This window comes from Aotus nancymaae, unplaced genomic scaffold, assembly GCF_030222135.1.
Source record: "Aotus nancymaae isolate 86718 unplaced genomic scaffold, 86718_ANA_hifiasm-v0.15.2.pri h1tg000072l, whole genome shotgun sequence".
Lineage (NCBI taxonomy): Eukaryota > Metazoa > Chordata > Mammalia > Primates > Aotidae > Aotus > Aotus nancymaae.
In genome coordinates, this window is record NW_026988487.1 from 2152745 (window position 1) to 2172500 (window position 19756).

Below are 19756 nucleotides of genomic sequence, written 5' to 3' on the forward strand. Positions count from 1 at the left end.
CTTTGTTTCTATTTTTTTGTTTTTTGTATTTCGTTTTATTTAAAAAAAAATTTTTTTTTTTTTAAGACAAGGTTTCACCATGTTGGTCAGGCTGGTCTTGAACTCCCAACCTCAGGTGATCCATCTGCCTTGGCCTCCAAAGTGCTTGGATTACAGGCATGAGCCACCACACCCAGTCAACACTTTGTTTCTTTTATGTACTGTTTTTGCTTCCAAAATGGTTTTCTATTCTTTTTTTTTTTTTTGAGACCGAGTTTCGCTCTTGTTACCCAGGCTGGAGTGCAATGGTGCTATCTCGGCTCACCGCAACCTCCGCCTCCTGGATTCAGGCAATTCTCCTGCCTCAGCCTCCTGAGTAGCTGGGATTACAGGCACGCGCCACCATGCCCAGCTAATTTTTTATATTTTTAGTAGAGACAGGGTTTCACCATGTTGACCAGGATGGTCTCAATCTCTTGACCTTGTGATCCACCCGCCTCGGCCTCTCAAAGTGCCGGGATTACAGGCGTGAGCCACCGTGCCCAGCCCCCCCCGCCTTTTTTTTTTTTAGACGGAGTCTTGCTCTGTTGCTCAGGCTGAGTGCAATGGCACACAATCTTGGCTGACTGCAACCTCTGCCTCCTGTGTTCAAGTGATTCTTCTGCCTCTTTAGTAGCTGGGATTACAGGCAACTGCCATCACGCCCAGTTATTTTTTTTTTTCTTTAGTAGAGATGGTGTTTCACCATGTTGGGCAGGTTGGTCTTGAACTCATGACCTCATGATCCGTCAGCCTCAGCTTCCCAAAGTGCTGGGATTACAGATGTGAGCTACTGGCCCAGTCACAACTTTCCTATTCTTGATCACATTTTATCTGTATTATAACCTAGAAAGTGAAACACGGTATTATCCCCATTAATAGCTAGGGATCCAAACTTGCTTGCTGTCTTCCAAACGTGGGTTGCATTTTTCTGTTTCTTTGTTGTTACTCATGCAGTTTCCTTCACCTAAAATGCCCTCACTCAGAAACTCACTTGTCAAAATCCTAATCCTCTTTGAGGGCTAATAGAAGATTCTTTTCATCCCTGAAGTTTTCTTTATTTTCCTAACCAGTTGCATCTCTCCCTCTTTTGAACCCCAGAGCATTATGCCCTTCTTATTTGATTCATTTGGCAGTTATTTGTATACTCATGGATTCCCCCTATTGAACTGGGACTCCTTTTAAAAAAGGATTGTACCAGGAAAAAAAAAAACCCACAACTACCACAGTAATAACTATATAACTAACGTCTCTTAAACCCTTTATGCAGACTCTGTGCTAAGTACTTTGTCATTCAACTTGCATCTACTTTGTGTAAAGTGCCTACAATGGCAGACATTGATTTAAGGGCTATACATTGTACATTATTTCACTTATGCCTCACAAAAAACTAAATGGGGTAGATGTTATTTTTATCCCCATTTTACAGATGAGGAAACAAGCACAGAGCCTAGTAGATTAAATAAATTGCCCAATGCCACAAATGTAATAGGTGGCAAAGCTGGAATTTGAACTCCACCATTCTGATTTAGAACCTGTGCTTGTCACCACTGCATGTCAAAGAATTTTCTCTCATTCCTTTCTTTTCACTCCCATAGCCAGGTCCTAGCAAAGTGTCTAATATATGGAAGGTCCTGATATTTACAGGATAAATGGAACTGAATATAGAAGATGAAATCCAGAGAGATGGACTTTCCTAAAGTCATAGGGCTTGTTGGGATGAAAAATCTAGAATTTAAGTTTAACAGTCCCCAGCTCAGGCTATTTTATCTAGGCCACCTTGCTTATTTAAGGCATTTAGAGAAAGAGGAACCAGAGTAGCTATGAGTTCTATTCATGTGAGGGTTGTGGTGCCTGCGGTAAAGAAGTTAAAGATATTGTCAGAAAATTCTCGTAGCATAGGAAGTTGTGACTGAGATGGCTCGAAGTGAAACAGAAAGCAAGTTGTATAATCTCAGTATTTGTCAGGATTTTGCTTTTCCTGACTTGCTTTGCACAGAATGTTCCCTGGATGAAAGCCCAGAAATCACCAACATTTTAGACAACGCTTTCTCAGCCTTACTGTATTCCATATTTCATAACAGGACCCCTACCATGGAGAAGACCGTTGAAGATCCCCCCACATCAGCTGTCTTGCTGGATCACTGTCATTTCTCTCAGGTCATCTTTAACAGTGTGGAGAAGTTCTACATCCCTGGAGGGGATGTCACATGTCATTACACCTTCACCCAGCATTTCATCCCTCGTCGAAAAGATTGGATTGGCATCTTTAGAGTAAGTGGTTAACTTAGTACCAAGTGATCAGGAACTAGAGGTGAATCTTACTTACCTCAGTGTGTGAATCTCTGTGTATTATAAGCATTTTGTATAATATGTGTGGGCAATTTTTAAATCCTAGCCAAGCTCCACAGCATTCCTCTCTTCACACACTAATGTGTGCTCTAGGACTCAAATTTTCATTTCAGTGTCAAGCTAAAATAAGATGGCAAATCATATAATCCTCAAATTTTATTATGCTTTCAAAGACCAAATATAAACGCTTTTTTGTTGTTGAGATAGAGTCTCGCTCTGTCTCTCAGACTGGAGTGCAGTTCACTGCAGTGTCAACCTCCCAGGCTCAGTGATACTCTCACCTCAGCCTTCTGAGTAGCTGGGACTACAGGTGTGCAGAACAATGCCTAACTGATTTGTTTTGTTTTGTTTTTGAGATGGAGTCTCACTTTATCGCCTAGGCTGGAATACAGTAGGGCAATCTTGGCTCACTGCAACACCCACCTCCCAGGTTCAGGTGATTCTCCTGCCTCAGCCTCTTGAGTAGCTGGGATAATAGGCACATCTACTACACCTGGCTAATTTTTGTATTTTTAGTAGAGACCAGATTTCACCATGTTGGCTAGGTTGATCTCAAACTCCTGACCTCATGATCTGCCCACGTCAGCCTCCCAAATTAAATGCTATTTATTTAGTTAGAGATTGAGTTTCACTCTTATTGCCCAGGCTGGAGTGCAATGGCGTGATCTTGGCTTACCGAAACCTCCTCCTCCCAGGTTCAAGCGATTCTCCTGCCTCAGCCTCCTGAGTAGCTGGGATTACAGGAATACACCACCATGCCCAACTAATTTTTATATTTTTAATAGAGACAAGGTTTCTCCATGTTGGTCAGGCTGGTCTCGAACTCCTGACCTCAGGTAACTCACCCGCCTTGGCATCCCAAAGTGCTGGGATTACATGTGTGAGCCACCGCGCCTGGCCATTAAATGCTTTTTAAATGATCCTATTTTGAAATATGTATATGTATGACTTGACTGAGATGGTTGACCTCATATGTCATTTCTGAGACTAAATATTACTTCCTTACTTGGTATGGTGTTTAGTTTGTTTTGATACAAATACCACAAATCTGGAAAGGATATTGAGGATATTGATACCCTGCATCCAAAAAGTTTATTCCTGAATAAGTGTGTCTATTTATGATGATTTCCAAGGACTGAAATTTTATGAGCTCCCTCTGTGACCTCTTCCAGTGTCTGGTCACCCCATCAGTTCAAGTACAGAATGGTATTTTCACATTTTAATTAACTTACTCTCTATGTTCCCTTCGCCCTCCCATCCGTATCTTTCTCTCTCATACATCCCACGCATACCATAATGACAAATCTTCCTGTTTCCAGAGACAGGAAATAAAGGTCAAATTTAAGTAATTTACACTGCCAATTCCCAATGTCAGTGACCTTTGGTTTGACACCTCAGTCTGTCATGTGCCTGTTTGCCAGTGCTGTTCAACCTGAAATCAGACACTGTTCTTAACTGCACTGTGAAGGCGGTGTTGCTTATTTATATCCTTCATTGAATTCCTTTTCCATAATTGTTTGGAACATCAAGTTTATCGATGGAGCAATGGAAGCTGGAGGTAACATGACTGGTGTTTGGAGATAGGGATAGTGGCCAACCAGCAGGACACTGGCAAGTATCATGTCAGCTATTGAGACTGCAGGGTATCGAATCATGACACTAAAAGGTGTGCCAACACACCAGAGTGTTTTCTGTCTTATAAAGAAGATGGTAGTTGTTTTTCTTCTTCCCCATATATAGCAAAGCATATAGGTCACGTTGCCCAGTTAGAGTTTTCCGCAATGGAGCTGTAGCTTCACTGTCCAGTATAGTTACTACTAGCCACGTGTGACTGTTAAGCACTTGAAATGTGGTTACTGTGACTGAGTAACTGGATTTTATTTTATTTATTTATTTTTGAAACAGAGTTTCACTCTTGTTGCCCAGGCTGGAGTGCAATGGCACAATCTCAGCTCACTGCAACCTCTACCTCCTGGGTTCAAGCAATTCTCCTGCCTCAGCCTCCAGAGTAGCTGGGATTACAGGAATGCACCACCATGCCTGGCTGATTTTGTATTTTTAGTAGAGACAAGGTTTCTCCATGTTGGTTAGGCTAGTCTCGAACTCCTGACCTCAGGTGACCCGCCTGCCTCAACCTCCCAAAGCGCTGGGATTACAGGCGTGAGCCACCGCACCTGGCCCGAGTAACTGAATTTTAAATTTTACTTAATGTTAATTAATTATAGTTTAAATAGCTTCATGTGGCTAGTGGCTAACATTGGTTAATGCAGGTACAAATCATGAAAAAGAGAATAATTCAAAAATTACTTACTAGACTTTTTACCAGTTTGTCTTGGAAACATTTAAATGCCCAAGTCAAGGAAAGTATGAAGCATAGGATTATACACTGAGGGAAAGAAAGCGACTCCTTCCTGCTTTAGGCTCCATCATCCTAAATTTATAAACTACATTTATGTAGTTTATCTACATAATTTTATTACATCTACATAATTTATCTACATCTTTTTTTTTCTTTTTGCAACATTGTTATATTTCTGTTTTGCTTTGACTAGTTGTATTCCCCTAAGCACTTAGCAACTACCAGTGAAGACTTCGGCATATACCATATAAAAATCTTGGGCTTTTTGGCAAGGTGCGGTGGCTCACCCCTGTAATCTCAGCACTTTGGGAGGCTGAGGAAGGTGGATCACAAGGTCAAGAGTTCGAGAACAGCCTGGCCAACATGGTGAAACTCCATCTCTGCTAAAAATACAAAAATTAGCCAGGTGTGGTGGCACCCACCTGTAGTCCCAGCTACTCAGGAGGATGAGCAGGAGAATTGCTTGAACCCAAGAGGCAGAGGTTGCAGTGAGCCAAGATTATGCCACTGCACTCCAGCCTGGGCAGCAGAGTGAGACTCCATCTCAAAAAAAAAAATTTTTTTTTTAAAAAGGATGCATTTATATTTGGAATGCTTCATACATTTCAGAGGTACTACCGTACCTCAATAAAGAAATAATGGGGTCCAGGCGCAGTGGCTCACACCTGTAATCCCAGCACTTTGGGAGGCCGAGGCAGGTGGATCACGAGGTCAAGAGATCGAGACCATCCTGGTCAAGATGGTGAAACCCCGTCTCTACTAAATATACAAAAAATTAGCTGGGCATGGTGGCGCGTGCCTGTAATCCCAGCTTCTCAGGAGGCTGAGGCAGGAGAATTGCCTGAACCCAGGAGGCGGAGGTTGCGGTGAGCCGAGATCGAGCCATTGCACTCCAGCCTGGGTAACAAGAGCGAAACTCTGTCTCAAAAAAAAAAAAAAAAAAAGAAATAATGGTTAATCCGAAGAAGGGCTTCTAATGTTCATTGTCCATAAAGCTATTGAATTGAATACCTACCCTGAGGACACACTGTGCTAGGCCTTTGTTGAGGTCGTGTGTGTGTGTGTGTGTGTGTGTGTGTGTGTGTGTGTATTCTCTACATCCTCGAGATGGGTAGTAGTATCTCTTGGGCATAAATAAGTAAAATGAATATCCTTGAGAGATGGTGACTTTCCCAAGGCCTCAGTGAATAAGCCATGAAGCTAGTTTGGCTCCCAAACCTCTGCTTTTTCTCCTCTACTCTGCTGAATTCCTTTGAGCAACAGATAGTAAATTAGAGAATGAAGAGTTAACTGTAACGTTTCATTCTTCACATCTTTCTTCTAATGCTCTCCCCAGTGTTCCTTCAGTGTAGCCCTAATCAGACTATTCAACTCCTCATCACCCCAGACACTGGTAGTATCTGGCACCAGGGGGGCACTCAGTAAATGTTTTTATTTTTTATTTATTTTTAAAATTTATTTTATTTTGAGATAGAGTCTTGCTCTGTCACCCAGGCTGGAGTGCAGAGGTGCAATCTGGGCTCACTGCAGCCTCTACCTCCAGGTTCCAGTGATTCTTGTGCCTCAACCACTGAGTAGTTGGGATTACAGGCATGCACTACTACACCCGGCCAGTAAATGTTTTTAATACATACAACTACATTACATCTTCTCTATAGTGAAAGCTACCACCAATGATGGAGCCTAAAGCAGGAAGGAGTCTGCTTTCTTTCCCTCAGTGTATAATCCTATGCTTCATGCTCTCTTTGACTTGGGCATTTAAATGTTTCCAAGACAAACTGGAACAAGAGCTACTCAAATGGAGGAGCCAAGGACAGAAATTGCAGGTGGCTAGAATTTGTTTCCCTGTTCCAAGGCAGCAATAATTCTTAGGCCTTCCCAATGATATTTTGGTCACAGCGCATTAAAAACTCCAGGATGTGAATGAGGACTCCATAAAATTCCTGCTTCCTGTACCACCACAGGCTCCAGTGGCTCTAAGATGCTTACAGCAATGGGGTGTGTATTAATGAGACTCTAAAACATGCCCTAGGATGTTCTGATGAGTTTTTGGTATAGCCTTTTCAACCCTGCTTTGATTCCTTAATATATAAAAATGGGATTTATTTTTAGTTCTCTTCTTACTGAGCTCAGGCAGGGTCAAAATATGGCAATAAATATAATTTTCCTTCTCATTTGCTGAGTGTTGTCCCCTTGAAGACACAATAGCTTCCTTTCTATTCTCTGGTGTGCTTTTATCTTCCAGATAAGATTCGAGCAATCTTTTACCCCCTTCATATTTGTGAGAATATTTTCCACTTAGCCAGCTTTCTGCTCTGAGGCATGTTTTGCTGCATCCTTATGTCTTATGATTTATTGTATTCAATACCTAGAAGAGGCTTTACGACTACCAGATTGTTGTTAATATCTTTATTACCAAAAAGCCGTCATTAAGCATGCATTATGAGAAACAGTAAAGAAAGAAAATTGTATAGACCTGGAATCTCTATCTGGTGCCTCAAAATCTAAGAACCCTGTTCTCCCTCTGCACCCAACACAGACATTATGAAAGAGAATGCAATTTTTTTTCACGCAGTGGTATATTCAGGTTGGTATATGACAAGGCTTAATTAGACACAGTAGAAGACAAACCAATGGAGAGGGCAGCTCAGAAGTGCGTTCTGATTTAGAAGTCCGAAGAACGCCATTGTAAGAGGATCAGGGTTCATAATCCCAGAACTTTCCCCTCAAATCAATCTCAGCTCTGTTTGACTTATAGATAGAATTTTTGGAGCTCTTCTGGATGGTGAGGAACTAGTTTTCAAATCCTTCCAAGACTTGTTTTTTGAGCTGTGTATGTACACCCCAAATTTTGGTTGTATCAGACATTTTCCCATATGTAGTTGTCATAAATAAATAATAAAATTAAAAATTAAAAACAAATTTGAGCCCTGGTGTGAGATTCTTGTCATAATGAACTCATTCTATTATATTTACATATATACAAATAAAAAGTGGTTTTAAGAAGACGTAGCCCAGGCCAGGTGTGGTGGCTCACACCTGTAATCCAAGCACTTTGGAGGCTAAGGTGGGCGGATCACCTGAGGTTGGGAGTTCAAGACCAGCCTGACCAACATGGTGAAACCCCGTCTTAAAAAATAACAAAAAAAAGAAGACGTAGCCCAATCAGGATTTTCCCCAGACTCCTTTCAGCTACTGAATAAGAACTTCTTGTCATTGCAGGTGGGATGGAAGACAACCCGTGAGTATTACACCTTCATGTGGGTTAATTTGCCCATTGACCTAAACAACGAATCAGCCAAACAGCAGGAAGTCCAATTCAAAGGTGAGAAGAATGCTGGATCAAAGGTGTTGAAGACAGTAGCCAAGACTCATTAATTCCCTTCAGCTTGAGCTTTCTGGGGCATATAAAAAGACTTCCAGAATGTTACTTTTCTGAATAGATCTGATTTGGGATTTAAAATTATGTTGTGTTTTCAGCTTACTACCTGCCCAAGGATGATGAGTATTACCAGTTCTGCTATGTGGATCAGGATGGTGTGGTCCGGGGAGCAAGTATTCCTTTCCAATTCCGTCCAGAAAATGAGGAAGACATCCTGGTTGTTACCACTCAGGTCTGTAAACTTCTCACCTCAATTCCTCACTGCCATTACAAGTAGCAAATAAGATAGGATGGAATGTGAGTCAATAAGACTTTATTGAATATGTCATGGATATCGTTGGAAAAAATTTATATAGTACTCACACAGACTCACTCAGGAATGTTAACAAGAATAATAACAATAAGTGATTTTTCTTCCTTGTCTAAAACTTCTTTAACTCAGGTGGCATTCAGTTATTCTTTTAACTTTTCCAGTTGCTTAATTTTTGTCATCTATACATCTTATCACCACAGCTAATGTATAAGCTCCTTTGAGGAGAGAAGCACCAAATATTCTCATCTCTTTCAGTTCTGGCCCAGAGCCTATCTGTCATACATGAGTATTAGATTCATTTTCTTCATCATTTAACAGGACACCTGCTCTTCATCCAGCACTATGGTAGGCACTGGGAACACTGGGAAGAATCAGTTAAAACACTGTCCCTGGCCTCAAGGAGCTAAGTCCCTTGGGAGAGACAAACAATACTACTAAGTGTCTGCAAGAAGAAGCTACATTCTTGTACCATTGTCTCTTTTAACTTTTAATGGCTTTAATTTTTGCTTATCTTTCTTGGTAATGCTGCAATTATAAAGACACCTCTGTTATACCCTTACCTATGTATTAAGGAGCAGCCCCCATTTGGGGTACACAGATGTCACTACAGTGAATGGGAATCAGCCAGACCCTCCCTCACCATCCTAACCTATGGGAATTTTCTGCTAGAGAGACTTGGAATATAGTTTATGGAATGTTCTTCTGTAGGAAGAGGTGGAAGAGATTGAACAGCACAACAAGGAGCTTTGCAAAGAAAACCAGGATCTGAAGGACAGCTGTGTTAGCCTCCAGAAACAGAATTCAGACATGCAGGCTGAGCTCCAAAAGAAGCAGGTATGGCAGCTGGTTACAGATGACCTTGGAGCATGGAGATCAGAATTAGATATGCCTCTTATCTAGCACTATATTCTGTTTTGCCTGTGATCTCTCCCTCTCATACCAATATCTTTGAACAGGCATCAGTTTTGTTTGTTTGTTTGGGATGGAGTCTCACTCTGTCACAGAGACTGGAGTGCAAGGGTGCAATCTCAGCTCACTGCAACCCCTGCCTCCCAGGTCCAAGTGATTCTCCTGCCTCGGCCTCCCAAGTAGCTGGGATTACAGGTGATTGCCACCACACTCGCCTAATTTTTGTATTTTTGTAGAGACAGAGTTTAACCATGTTGGCCAGGCCAGTATTGAACTCCTGGCCTCAGGTGATCTACCCACCTCGGCCTCCCAAAGTGCTGGGATTACAGGCATGAGCCACTATGCCCAGCTGAATATCTCTTTTTAATTGTTTATATGTCGAAATGATATTTTAGCTATATTGGGTTACATATACTATCATTTGGCCAGGTATGGTGGCTCACACCTGTATGGGTCAAGGTGGGTGGATCACCTGAGGTCAGGAGTTTGAGACCAGCCTGACCAACATGACAAAATCCCATCTCTACTAAAAATACGAAATTTAGCCAGGTTTGGTGATGTGTGCCTGTAATCCCAGCTACTCAGGAGGCAGAGGCAAGAGAATCACTTAAACCTGGGAGGCAGAGGTTGCAGTGAGTCAAAATAATGCCACTGCACTCCAGCCTGGGCAACAGAGCAAGACTTTGCATATCTAAAAAAAAAAAAAAATATATATATATATATATATATATATATATATATATATATATGCGCACACACACACACACACTATTAATAAAATTAATCTGTTTATTTTTACCTTTTTAAAAATACGCCTACTAAGATTTTAAAATTATATGTGGCTCTCACTTATTGAACAGCACTGTTCTATGAGAAGGGCAGTTTTGTCTATTTTGTCCACTGCTATGTCTGCAGTGCAAGAACAGTGTCCAGTGTGGAATAGGCTCTGAGTAAATATTTGTTTAATGAACAAATTATAAGCTCCAGTGGAAAGAGAAATTAAGGTGATATATTTTTAATATAAAAAGAACATTTTGTGGCCGGGTGTGGTGGCTCATGCCTGTAATCCCAGCACTTTGGGAGTCTGAGGTGGGTGGATCACGAGGTTAAGAGTTCAAGACCAGCCTGGCCAAGATGGTGAAACTCCGTCTCTACTAAAAATACAAAAATTAGCTGGATGGTACCTGTAATCCCATCTACCTAGGAGGATGAGGCAGAAGAATTGCTTGAACTCGGGTGGCAGAGGTTGCAGTGAGCCAGGCAATAGAGTGAGACTTCATCTCAAAAAAAAAAAAAAAAAAAGGAAAGAAAGAACATTTTAATGTGGAAATTCTTTTATTTAAATATTTCATTCACTGCTGTGTCATGCTCTGCCTGACAAATAGTAAGTGCTCAATAAATATTTGTTGCCTGCCTAAGATATTCATGCAAAAGTGTCATAGAAATAGTCTGTCTCTTTGTTGGTGTTGCAATCTGTAGGAGGAGCTAGAAACCCTACGGAGCATCAATAAGAAGTTGGAACTGAAAGTGAAAGAGCAGGAGGACTATTGGGAGACAGAGCTGCTTCAGTGAGTGTGTCCCATAATTCTGGGAGGGGAAGAGCTGCTGTACCATCAATACCCTTAAGTGAGTGTGTCCCATAATTCTGGGAGAGGAAGAGCTGCTATACCATCAATATTTTAAGATTAGCTGGGCACAGTGACTCACGCCTGTGATCCCAGCATTTTGGGAGGCCGAGGCAGGAGGATCATGAGGTCAGGAGTTCAAGACCAGCCTGGCCAATATGGTGAAACCCCGTCTCTACTAAAAATACAAAAATTAGCCAGGGGTGGTGGTGTGCACCTGTAGTTCCAGCTATTCAGGAGGCTGAGGCAGAAGAATCGCTTGAACCCGGGAGGCAGAGGTTGCAGTGAGCCAATCACACCACTGCACTCCAGCCTGGTTGACAGAGCGAAGACTCCGTCTCAAAAAAAAAAAAAAAGTACAGTCAGATTGGATTTCTGGAATTTGTGAGAAAACACTGTTATGACATTGATAGGTGTGATTCTCCCCACTTTAAATCGTGAATTAGAAAGTCAGTATCAAAATAGGAGAAATGATCTGATTTCAAATATTGACTTTAGGGATACTTGCAGTTTTTTGGAGTCAGGACGCCAAAACAGGATGGCAGTGGAGACTAGTAGATTTTTAAATAACTCTGCAGGGCTTAGGGCCAAGCCAGCCTTAAATCATTTAAGGCCAGGGGTAGCTGACCTGGAATCAGTGAATTTTTCACATAGTTATTTCCACCTCCACAGACTGAAAGAACAAAACCAGAAGATGTCCTCAGAAAACAAGGAGATGGGAATCAGAGTGGATCAGCTGCAGGTAGGTAATGTCATACCTTTGTCAAAGGATATTTTCTTAGCCTTGCCACCACTCCAATTTGGTGGCCTACAAAGATGTATTTCATTGCAGTCAGTGACTAATGGCATACTTTACGAAGTATCACACTAAAGTTTCAGGTTATGTATTTTCCATTATTGGACGAAGTAAGCCTCCACCTTATCCATACCCCCACTTTAAGAAAAAAAATCATGATTCACCGCTGGGCACAGTGGCTCATGTCTGTAATCTCAGCACTTTGGGAAGCCAAGGCAGGTGGATCACTGAGGTCAGGAGTTCGAGATCAGCCTGGCCAATATGGTGAAACCCTGTCTCTACTAAAATTACAAAAATTAGCTGGGCGTGGTGGGTGCGCCTGTAATCCCAGCTATTGGGGAGGCTGAGGCAGAAGAATCATTTGAACTCCAGAGGCGGAGGTTGCAGTGAGCAGAGATCACACCACTATACTCCAGCCTGGACGACAGAGCAAGACTGCATCTCAAAAAAAAAAAAAAAATCATGATTCACAAGGAACTTAGTGATTTGTTCATGTATTACTAAGCTAATTTACCATGAACTCTTAATATAGGTGACAGTCATCTATACCAATACTCAAACTTTAATCTTTTCAAGCAAAATCGTACTCAAAAGCCTGCAATATGAAGAAGATAGCAGAACTGCTCTCATTTTCAGGAAGCTATGCTTTAGAGAGGTGCTTTACAGAGTGGTTTGTCTAATTTTACTCAGTTGACCCTTAGATTCTTAGGCTATAAAGTTGAGCTGAAAAGTAAAGGAGTTCTACAGGATATTTGGCAGTTGGGAGCTGCTAGGGAAATGCATTTCTTTGTTATTGTACATTAAAAAGCATTGTTCCTGTTTTGTTTTCCTTCTTTTATATCTTGGTTATGTTCACTATTTTTGCTTTAGGCCCAGCTGTCGACTCAAGAGAAAGAAATGGAGAAGCTTGTTCAGGGAGATCAAGATAAGACAGAGCAGTTAGAGCATCTGAAAAAAGAAAATGACCACCTCTTTCTCAGTTTAACTGAACAGGTAGAGTCACGGAAGAAAACAACACTTTTAGACATTTGCAAGAAAATATATGTTGTCCTTTTTTATCATATACCTGGGTATCACTGGCTCTAGGAAAGGTCTCAGAGGAAAGTCTAAAATGAGATAGCTCATGGCTTTCTTTAGAAACTGACAAGAGACTTGCCTCTCTCTCTGCATCCTGCTTGCTCATTAGCTTAGCAGGCCCTTCTATGGTGTATATGTGCATGCGTGTGTTTTCCCAGCAATGGTACTGAAATCTGTTTTTGCAGAGGAAGGACCAGAAGAAGCTCGAGCAGACAGTGGAGGAGATGAAGCAAAATGAAACTACTGCAATGAAGAAGCAACAGGAATTAATGGCATGTCTGTCTTTGGATGGTTATGTGGGAGGGAGCCTATATGAAGGAAGGGATATGGGCCTATTTTCAGGTGACAGACAGGATAAATAAGAGTGTTCACCTGTAGATGTTTTGCTTTCTAGCCAAAAGAACAGAGAATCTGCCATTTACAAAATGTTTAGAAATGGGCATTTCTAATGTGTGATAAGTGATAAAGGAATATTGCCAGTTAAACTTCATGACAAGATGTAACTAGATCCTTGGACTAGGGCTCACAGAATAACCCCTGCCCTCTTCTTACAGAGTTACAGTGAAGGCAGACTATAAATGAATAGTTATAAAGGGCTCTATGACAGGAAAATATACCACTCAAAGCAAATCTTATTACAATTAATATATTAGCAATTATAATCATTATCAATTATGTAGGAATGAAAGCCTAATTGACTAATAATTTCCTATAACATCTTGTTGAAAAAGAGGCCTCATGGTCCTGACAGGTGCCTGGAAGCCCCATGTACTTAGTTGATCCAAGAACATGAGAAATCCTGATGTCTGAGAGATATCCAGCCATTGGGATTGCAATTCACATCATATATGCATCATCCAGTCATTGAGTATCTACTGTATCTAAGATACTGTATGCTTTAGTATGATATAGGAAGATTAGAACAAAGTTTGCAAATCAGCAGATCACAGGCCAAGGTCAGACAACAGAAATGTTTTAAAAAGTAGTTACCAACATTTAAAAATAGGAATATTTTCCACAAAAATTTGTATTTCCAGCTTCCTTTGGGAAATGAGAGGACCTAGCAACGTTGAGCCCACATTCCTGTGCAGTGGCAATAGCTAGAGCTGAGTAGCTGCTGTGCTCTGGAGATGGGTCATGAGTTCTCCATCTAGCTGCAGTCTGCGCTGTTTTGTTGCATTCAATTCCTTCATTTGATTACATATCTTGCCTGGTCTTTATAAGCACATTTCAGTTTGTAACCTCTAATACAGCAAAGAAATTACTGAGTTTTGTTTTGTTTTTTGTTTTTTGTTTTTGAGACAGAGTCTCACTCTGTCGCCCAGGCTGGAGTACAGTCGCACCAACTCAACCCACTGCAACCTCCACCTCTCAGGTTCAAGTAATTCTCCTGCCCCAGCCTCCCAAGTAGCTGGGACTACAGGAGCATACCACCACACTCGGCTAATATTTTTTTGTATTTTAGTAGAGACGGGGTTTCACCGTGTTGGGCAGGCTGGTCTCAAACTCCTGAGCTCAGGCAATCTGCCCACCTTGGCCTCCCAAAGTGCTGGGATTACAGATGTGAGTCACCACACCTGGTCAAAATTCTTGTTTTAAATAATCTGTAGTCCCAGGCTGGTGTGGTGGCCATTGCACTCCAGTCTGGGCGACAGAGTGAAACTCTGTCTCAAAAAAAGAAAGAAAGAAAGAGAGGAAGAGGGGAAGGGAGGGAGGGAGGGAAGGAAGGAATCAAGGAGGTAATCAAGGAAGGAATCTATAATCATTCAAAAGTTTGAACCTGGCTGGAGTGCCTGACCTGATCTCAGCTCACTGCAGTCTCCTCCTCCTGGGTTCAAGCTATTCTCCTGCTTCAGCCTTCTGAGTAGCTGGGATTACAGTAGCCTGCCACCAAGCCCTGCTAATTTTTGTATTTTTAGAAAAGACAGGGTTTCACCGTGTTGGCCAGGCGGGTCTTAAACTCCTGACCTCAGGTGATTCACCTGCCTTGGCCTCCCAAAGTGCTGGGATTACAGGCATGAGCCACCCCACCCAGCCAATTTTCCAGATTTTCATGGAATATTTTTCAAGACCTAGGGGCTCCCCACCTGACTGATAGAAATCCTAATTCCTCATACATCCTAAAAGGCCGCTAACTATGAGGACTGTGTATCTTATGCTTCAGGAGCCTAGGAGCAAGAAAGCAGCACTAACTGTGGAGGAGCAGTTAGCACGAGAGGTGGAACACCTAAAGGCAAAGGTAGAGGCCGGGAAAGCCTGTTTCTTAGAGAAGTACAAAGAGTGTCAACGACTTCACAACAGATCAGGCAACTCAGGGCAGCTGCACTGGTAGGTGACAGAGATAAGGGGCCCAGGAAAGCAAGGGGTGTGAAGGTCAGTGGTTCTTAGACCAAGCCCAGAAGATTGTACACCCTTGTTAAGAAGAGAAATTTGTATTTCCACTAAAAACAGGGATGTAGTGTGTGGCCAGAAACTAGCATGGAGGTTCCTGGAAATATAGGCCCCAATACAGGTCTTAGGGAAGGTTTTTGTAACTATCAAGCAGGTTTCTGTGCAGACTCAGAGAGCCCTTTCTTATTTCTGCCTTTTGAGGAAGTGAAGCAGGACCAGAAGAGCCAGCAGAAGCCAATGGGGATGGGAAGAAGGAGTCTGCAGTCAGCACTGTCACCGGGTAGCCCCCTCTCACATTACTACCTCAGGGTCGGCTAGATGCGCACAGCAGTTTGGGCACCAGCATTCAAATAAAAAATCTTGCATCAAAAACCACAACTAGTAGGCTTAGCTTAAGTGTGTTTGTGAGGTATGCACATGTGTATGTAGGTAGAAGATGGGAAGAAGCACTGAAGCATGAAACCAGTTAGGTAAACCCATCACACGGGGATGCCCAGGACCCCAGTCAGGGCTGCTTGTTATTTTTGGACAAATGCCTTCCTGTGTTCCCTCTTCCTTCATGTAACTTGAGCCCAGATGCCTACATATCCTCACACTGTAGGAAGGAATCACACCAACTCAAACCTAAGTGCTTCAGGCTTCATTGAGTGAGATGTTTATTGAAAACAAAGATTATTGTTTTCATGGTTGGGTGGGATTAAACAAGGCTTCATTTATCCCCAATTCTGATAAGTCAGTCTTGAGATTTTCCCCAAGCTTGCTTTTTCTCTCATTGGTCACTTATACCCTCAGCTAAAGTAAAGAAAAAAAAAGTAAACTGGCATCTTGATGCCAGCTCAGACCTTCAGGGTTTTTTTTAAGTCACTTTTCTTGATTTCAGCACCCTGCCCATAGCACCATTTCTTCCTCCCAATTGCCTTCTCCATCTCAGTCTCCCCGCTTTGGAAGGCCAGATCCTCTACAATTTCCCACCTTGTACTCAGACTGCAATATGTGATCCTAATCCTATTTTTTTTATTGTTGGCAGGATGAAAACTTTGAACTGTCAAGAAGACTGAGTGAGAAAAAAATAATATGTAATGTTCTGCAGAGAGAGAAAGAGAGATTGGAAGGAGAAAATGATGTAAGTGTGTGAAAGAGGGTAGAAAATCCCAAGATTTTAAGGGGAAGGAGCAGGGTGGCCCAGAGATGTAGTGATAAAAATAAAAGTTAAGTAAAGCGCCCTTTCTGGGACACTGGGTGAAATGGTTATTCCTAAACAAAGTAAATTTAATCTGATTTCCTAACCTATCACAAAACCCTGTCTTTATTCTATAACTGAAACTTGTTTGGCATAGCAATAGTCACCTTGAAAGAAGTCACATTGACGAAGACCTAACTTATTTTTGCTTTTAACTTCACAGCTAATATTTGTTGCCTTGGGGGATAGGGGAATAGCATCCTACATAACTTTTATTCTATCAGTGAACTACTTTCCTTCAGCACAACTTTTTCATTTTTCTCTGCTGCTGAACCAGGAGCAGAAGTGGTGGTCTGTACCAGTGCTGGACACATGGTAGGCCCCTAATAAATACTGTGCATTCATTCATTCATTCATTGGTTCATTCATTAATTCATCCAACCAATATTTATTATCTCCTGTGTTAAACATTTATTATCGATTGACTGAAGATGATATGGCAGCAAATAAAGTGGTTGTACTTGAAATCAAGGTCATTTTCATGTTCTTTCTTTTGTTTCTTTCTTTCTTTCTTTTCTTTCTTTCTTTTTTTTTTTTTTTTTTTTTTTTGTTGTTGTTTTTGTTGTTTTTGAGACAAGGTCTCACTCTGTCACCCAGGCTTGGAGTGCAGTGGCACAATCTCGGCTCACTGCAGCCTTGATCTCCTGGGCTCAAGTGATCCTCCTGCCTCAGCGTCCCAAGTATCTGGGACTGTAGGCATATGCCACCATGCCTGGCTAATTTTTTTTTCATTTTTAGTAGAGACAAGGTCTTGCTATGTTCCCCAAGCTGGTCTCAAAGTCCTGGGCTCAAGCGATCCTCCTGCTTCAGCCTCCCAAAGTGCTGGGATTATAGACATAAGCCACCATGCCTGGCCCATTATCATGTTCTTGCTCAGCATCAAAGAATAGGTGTCCATGCATTCTGGCTGCTACTCTAAACTTCCATCAATTCTTAATCTTTGCCCTTTTTTTTTTTTTTTTAGAGATGAGGTTTCACCATGTTGGTCAGGCTGGTCTCGAACCTCTGACCTCATGATCCGCCTGCCTCAGCCTCCCAAAGTGCTGGGATTACAGGCGTGAGCCACCGTGCACCCAACTTTTTTTTTTTTTTTTTTTTTTGCGATGGAGTCTCACCTGTTGCCCAGGCTAGAGTGCAGTGGCATGATCTCAACTCACTACATCCTCCGCCTCCCCATCTTTACTCTATAATCTTTCTGGGTCGTGCCTCCTAGTGATCATTTTTACTGTTTGTTTGTTTTTTAATTGCAGTTAAAACACATAGAATTTACCATCTTAATAATGTTAAAGTGTACAGTTCAGTAGAGTTAAGTACATCACAGTGCTATGCAACAGATCTCCAGAACTTTTCCATCTCGAAACACTGAAATTCATACCTACCAAATGCTAATTCTCCCTCAATTTCTACTTTTGATTATATCAGTTATGCCAATGTGTTTCATAATTGCAGAAGGCCTTTTGGATTCTATTTCTATTTGTTGTTTCTAGTCTTGTTATTCCCATTCTCTGTTTTTTTATTTATTAGACCAAGTCTCACTCCGTCATCCAGGCTGGAGTGCAGTGGTGTCATCTTGGCTCACTGCAATCTCGGCTCACTGCAACCTCCGCCTCCCAGGTTCAAGCAATTCTCCTGCTTCAGCCTCCCAAGTAGCTAGGATTACAGGTGCACACCACCACACCCAGCTAATTTTTGTGTTTTTAGTAGAGAGGGGGGTTTCACCATGTTGCCTAGGCTGGTCTCGGACTCCTAGGCTCAAGCAATCCACCCACCTCAGCCTCCCAAAGTGGTGGGATTACAGGCATAAGCCATGGTGTCTGACCTATTCCCATTCTCTTAATTTAGATAAGTATACCTTGAGTTTGAAATCCCTGTTTTCCTGGGTTGGTTTGATTGTGGGGGGGCAGGTGCACACATAGTTTGTGAAACAAAGGGAAAGATCTGGTATTTGGAAGCTTTGTTTTGTTTTGTTTTAAAAAAAATCTTAAATATAAAGACGGGGTTTCACCATGTTTGTCAGGCTGGTCTTGAACTCCCAACCTCAGGTGATCCGCCTGCCTTGGCCTCCAAAGTGCTTGGATTACAGGCGTGAGCTACCATGCCTGGCTGAAAGCTTTGTTAAGAACTGTATGTAGTAAAGCCCTCTTAAGATGATAAGGGAAATTTATTTATTTTCTTTTTCCTAAGGAAAAAGAAATGATGTCTGTGCCACTTTTAGTAATTTTTTTCTCTTTTTCATTACCTCCCTCCCACCCTGCCTTCTTACTCTCATTCTCTCTGTTGGTATATCCACTTGAATGGGATAAGACATGGAGAAGGAAAAATTATTTCAGACGAATATTTATATTGTATTAGAAATTATTCTAGGAAGGAAATTGAAGAAATATTCTGCTCTCAACACCGGAGGCCAAGGCAGGAAGGTCACTTGAAGCCAGGAGTTAGAAACAGCCTGGGCAACAAAGTAAAAGCCTATCATCTCTACAAAAAATTTAAAAATTAGCCAGGTGTGGTGTTCTGTTCCTGTAGTTCCAGCTACTAAGGAAGCTGAGGTGGGAGGGTTGCCTGAGCCCATGAGTTCAAGGCTGCAGTGAGCTATGATCTCACCCCACACTCCAGCCTGGGTAACAGAGCAAGACCCTGTCTCTAAAAAGAATAATTTTAGGCCGGGCGCAGTGGCTCACGCCTGTAATCCCAGCACTTTGGGAGACTGAGGCAGGCGAATCACGAGGTCAGGAGATTAAGAACATCCTGGCCAACCTGGTGAAACCCCATCTCTACTAAAAATACAAAAATTAGCTGGGCGTGATGGTATATGCCTCTAGTCCCAGCTACTTGGGAGGCTGAGGCAGGAGAATCACTTGAACCTGGGAGACCGAGGTTGCAGTGAGCTGAGATCGTGCCATTGCACTTCAGCCTGGTGACAGGGCGAGACTCTGTCTCATAAATAAATAAATAAATAAATTTAACAATAATAATATGCAACAGTTTCAGTGTTAATATATCTATTAGAATAGTTTCAATGTTAATATGGTTCCTGCCACTTTCATATATCCACACATTTGTTCCTCTCTTTAGTTGGCATGTATTTAGAGATTTAAAATTATTTTTTGTATTAATATAAATAAAATTTAGTAAATATGTCTAAATTCAGGTATAGGCTGGGCACAGTGGCTCACACCTATAATCCTGACACTTCAGGAGGCCAAGGCAGGCGGATCACTTGATGTCGGGAGTTCGAGACCAGCCTGGCCAACATGGCAACATGGTGAAACCCCATCTCTACTAAAAAATACAGAA

At 41.9% G+C, this 19756-nt stretch overlaps 1 protein-coding gene across 4 annotated transcripts in view; it reads left to right on the forward strand.

Moving 5' to 3' along the window:
• The window catches only part of CALCOCO2 (calcium binding and coiled-coil domain 2), a 32129-nt gene that overhangs the window by 7939 nt on the left and 4434 nt on the right, over positions 1–19756 (forward strand). For 2 of the 4 annotated variants that reach the window (XM_012451828.2, XM_012451830.2), the window contains 10 exons: positions 2103–2292; positions 7952–8054; positions 8210–8343; positions 9133–9258; positions 10813–10901; positions 11631–11700; positions 12625–12747; positions 13017–13103; positions 16250–16345; positions 16740–16777. In XM_012451828.2, the coding sequence (XP_012307251.1) occupies positions 2113–2292; positions 7952–8054; positions 8210–8343; positions 9133–9258; positions 10813–10901; positions 11631–11700; positions 12625–12747; positions 13017–13103; positions 16250–16345; positions 16740–16777 (1046 nt within the window). In that variant the 5' untranslated portion in view covers positions 2103–2112. Of the gene's footprint in view, positions 1–2102; positions 2293–7951; positions 8055–8209; positions 8344–9132; positions 9259–10812; positions 10902–11630; positions 11701–12624; positions 12748–13016; positions 13104–16249; positions 16346–16739; positions 16778–19756 lie in introns of those variants that run through there. The other 2 variants (XM_064367503.1, XM_012451831.2) reach the window with 1 other exon arrangement.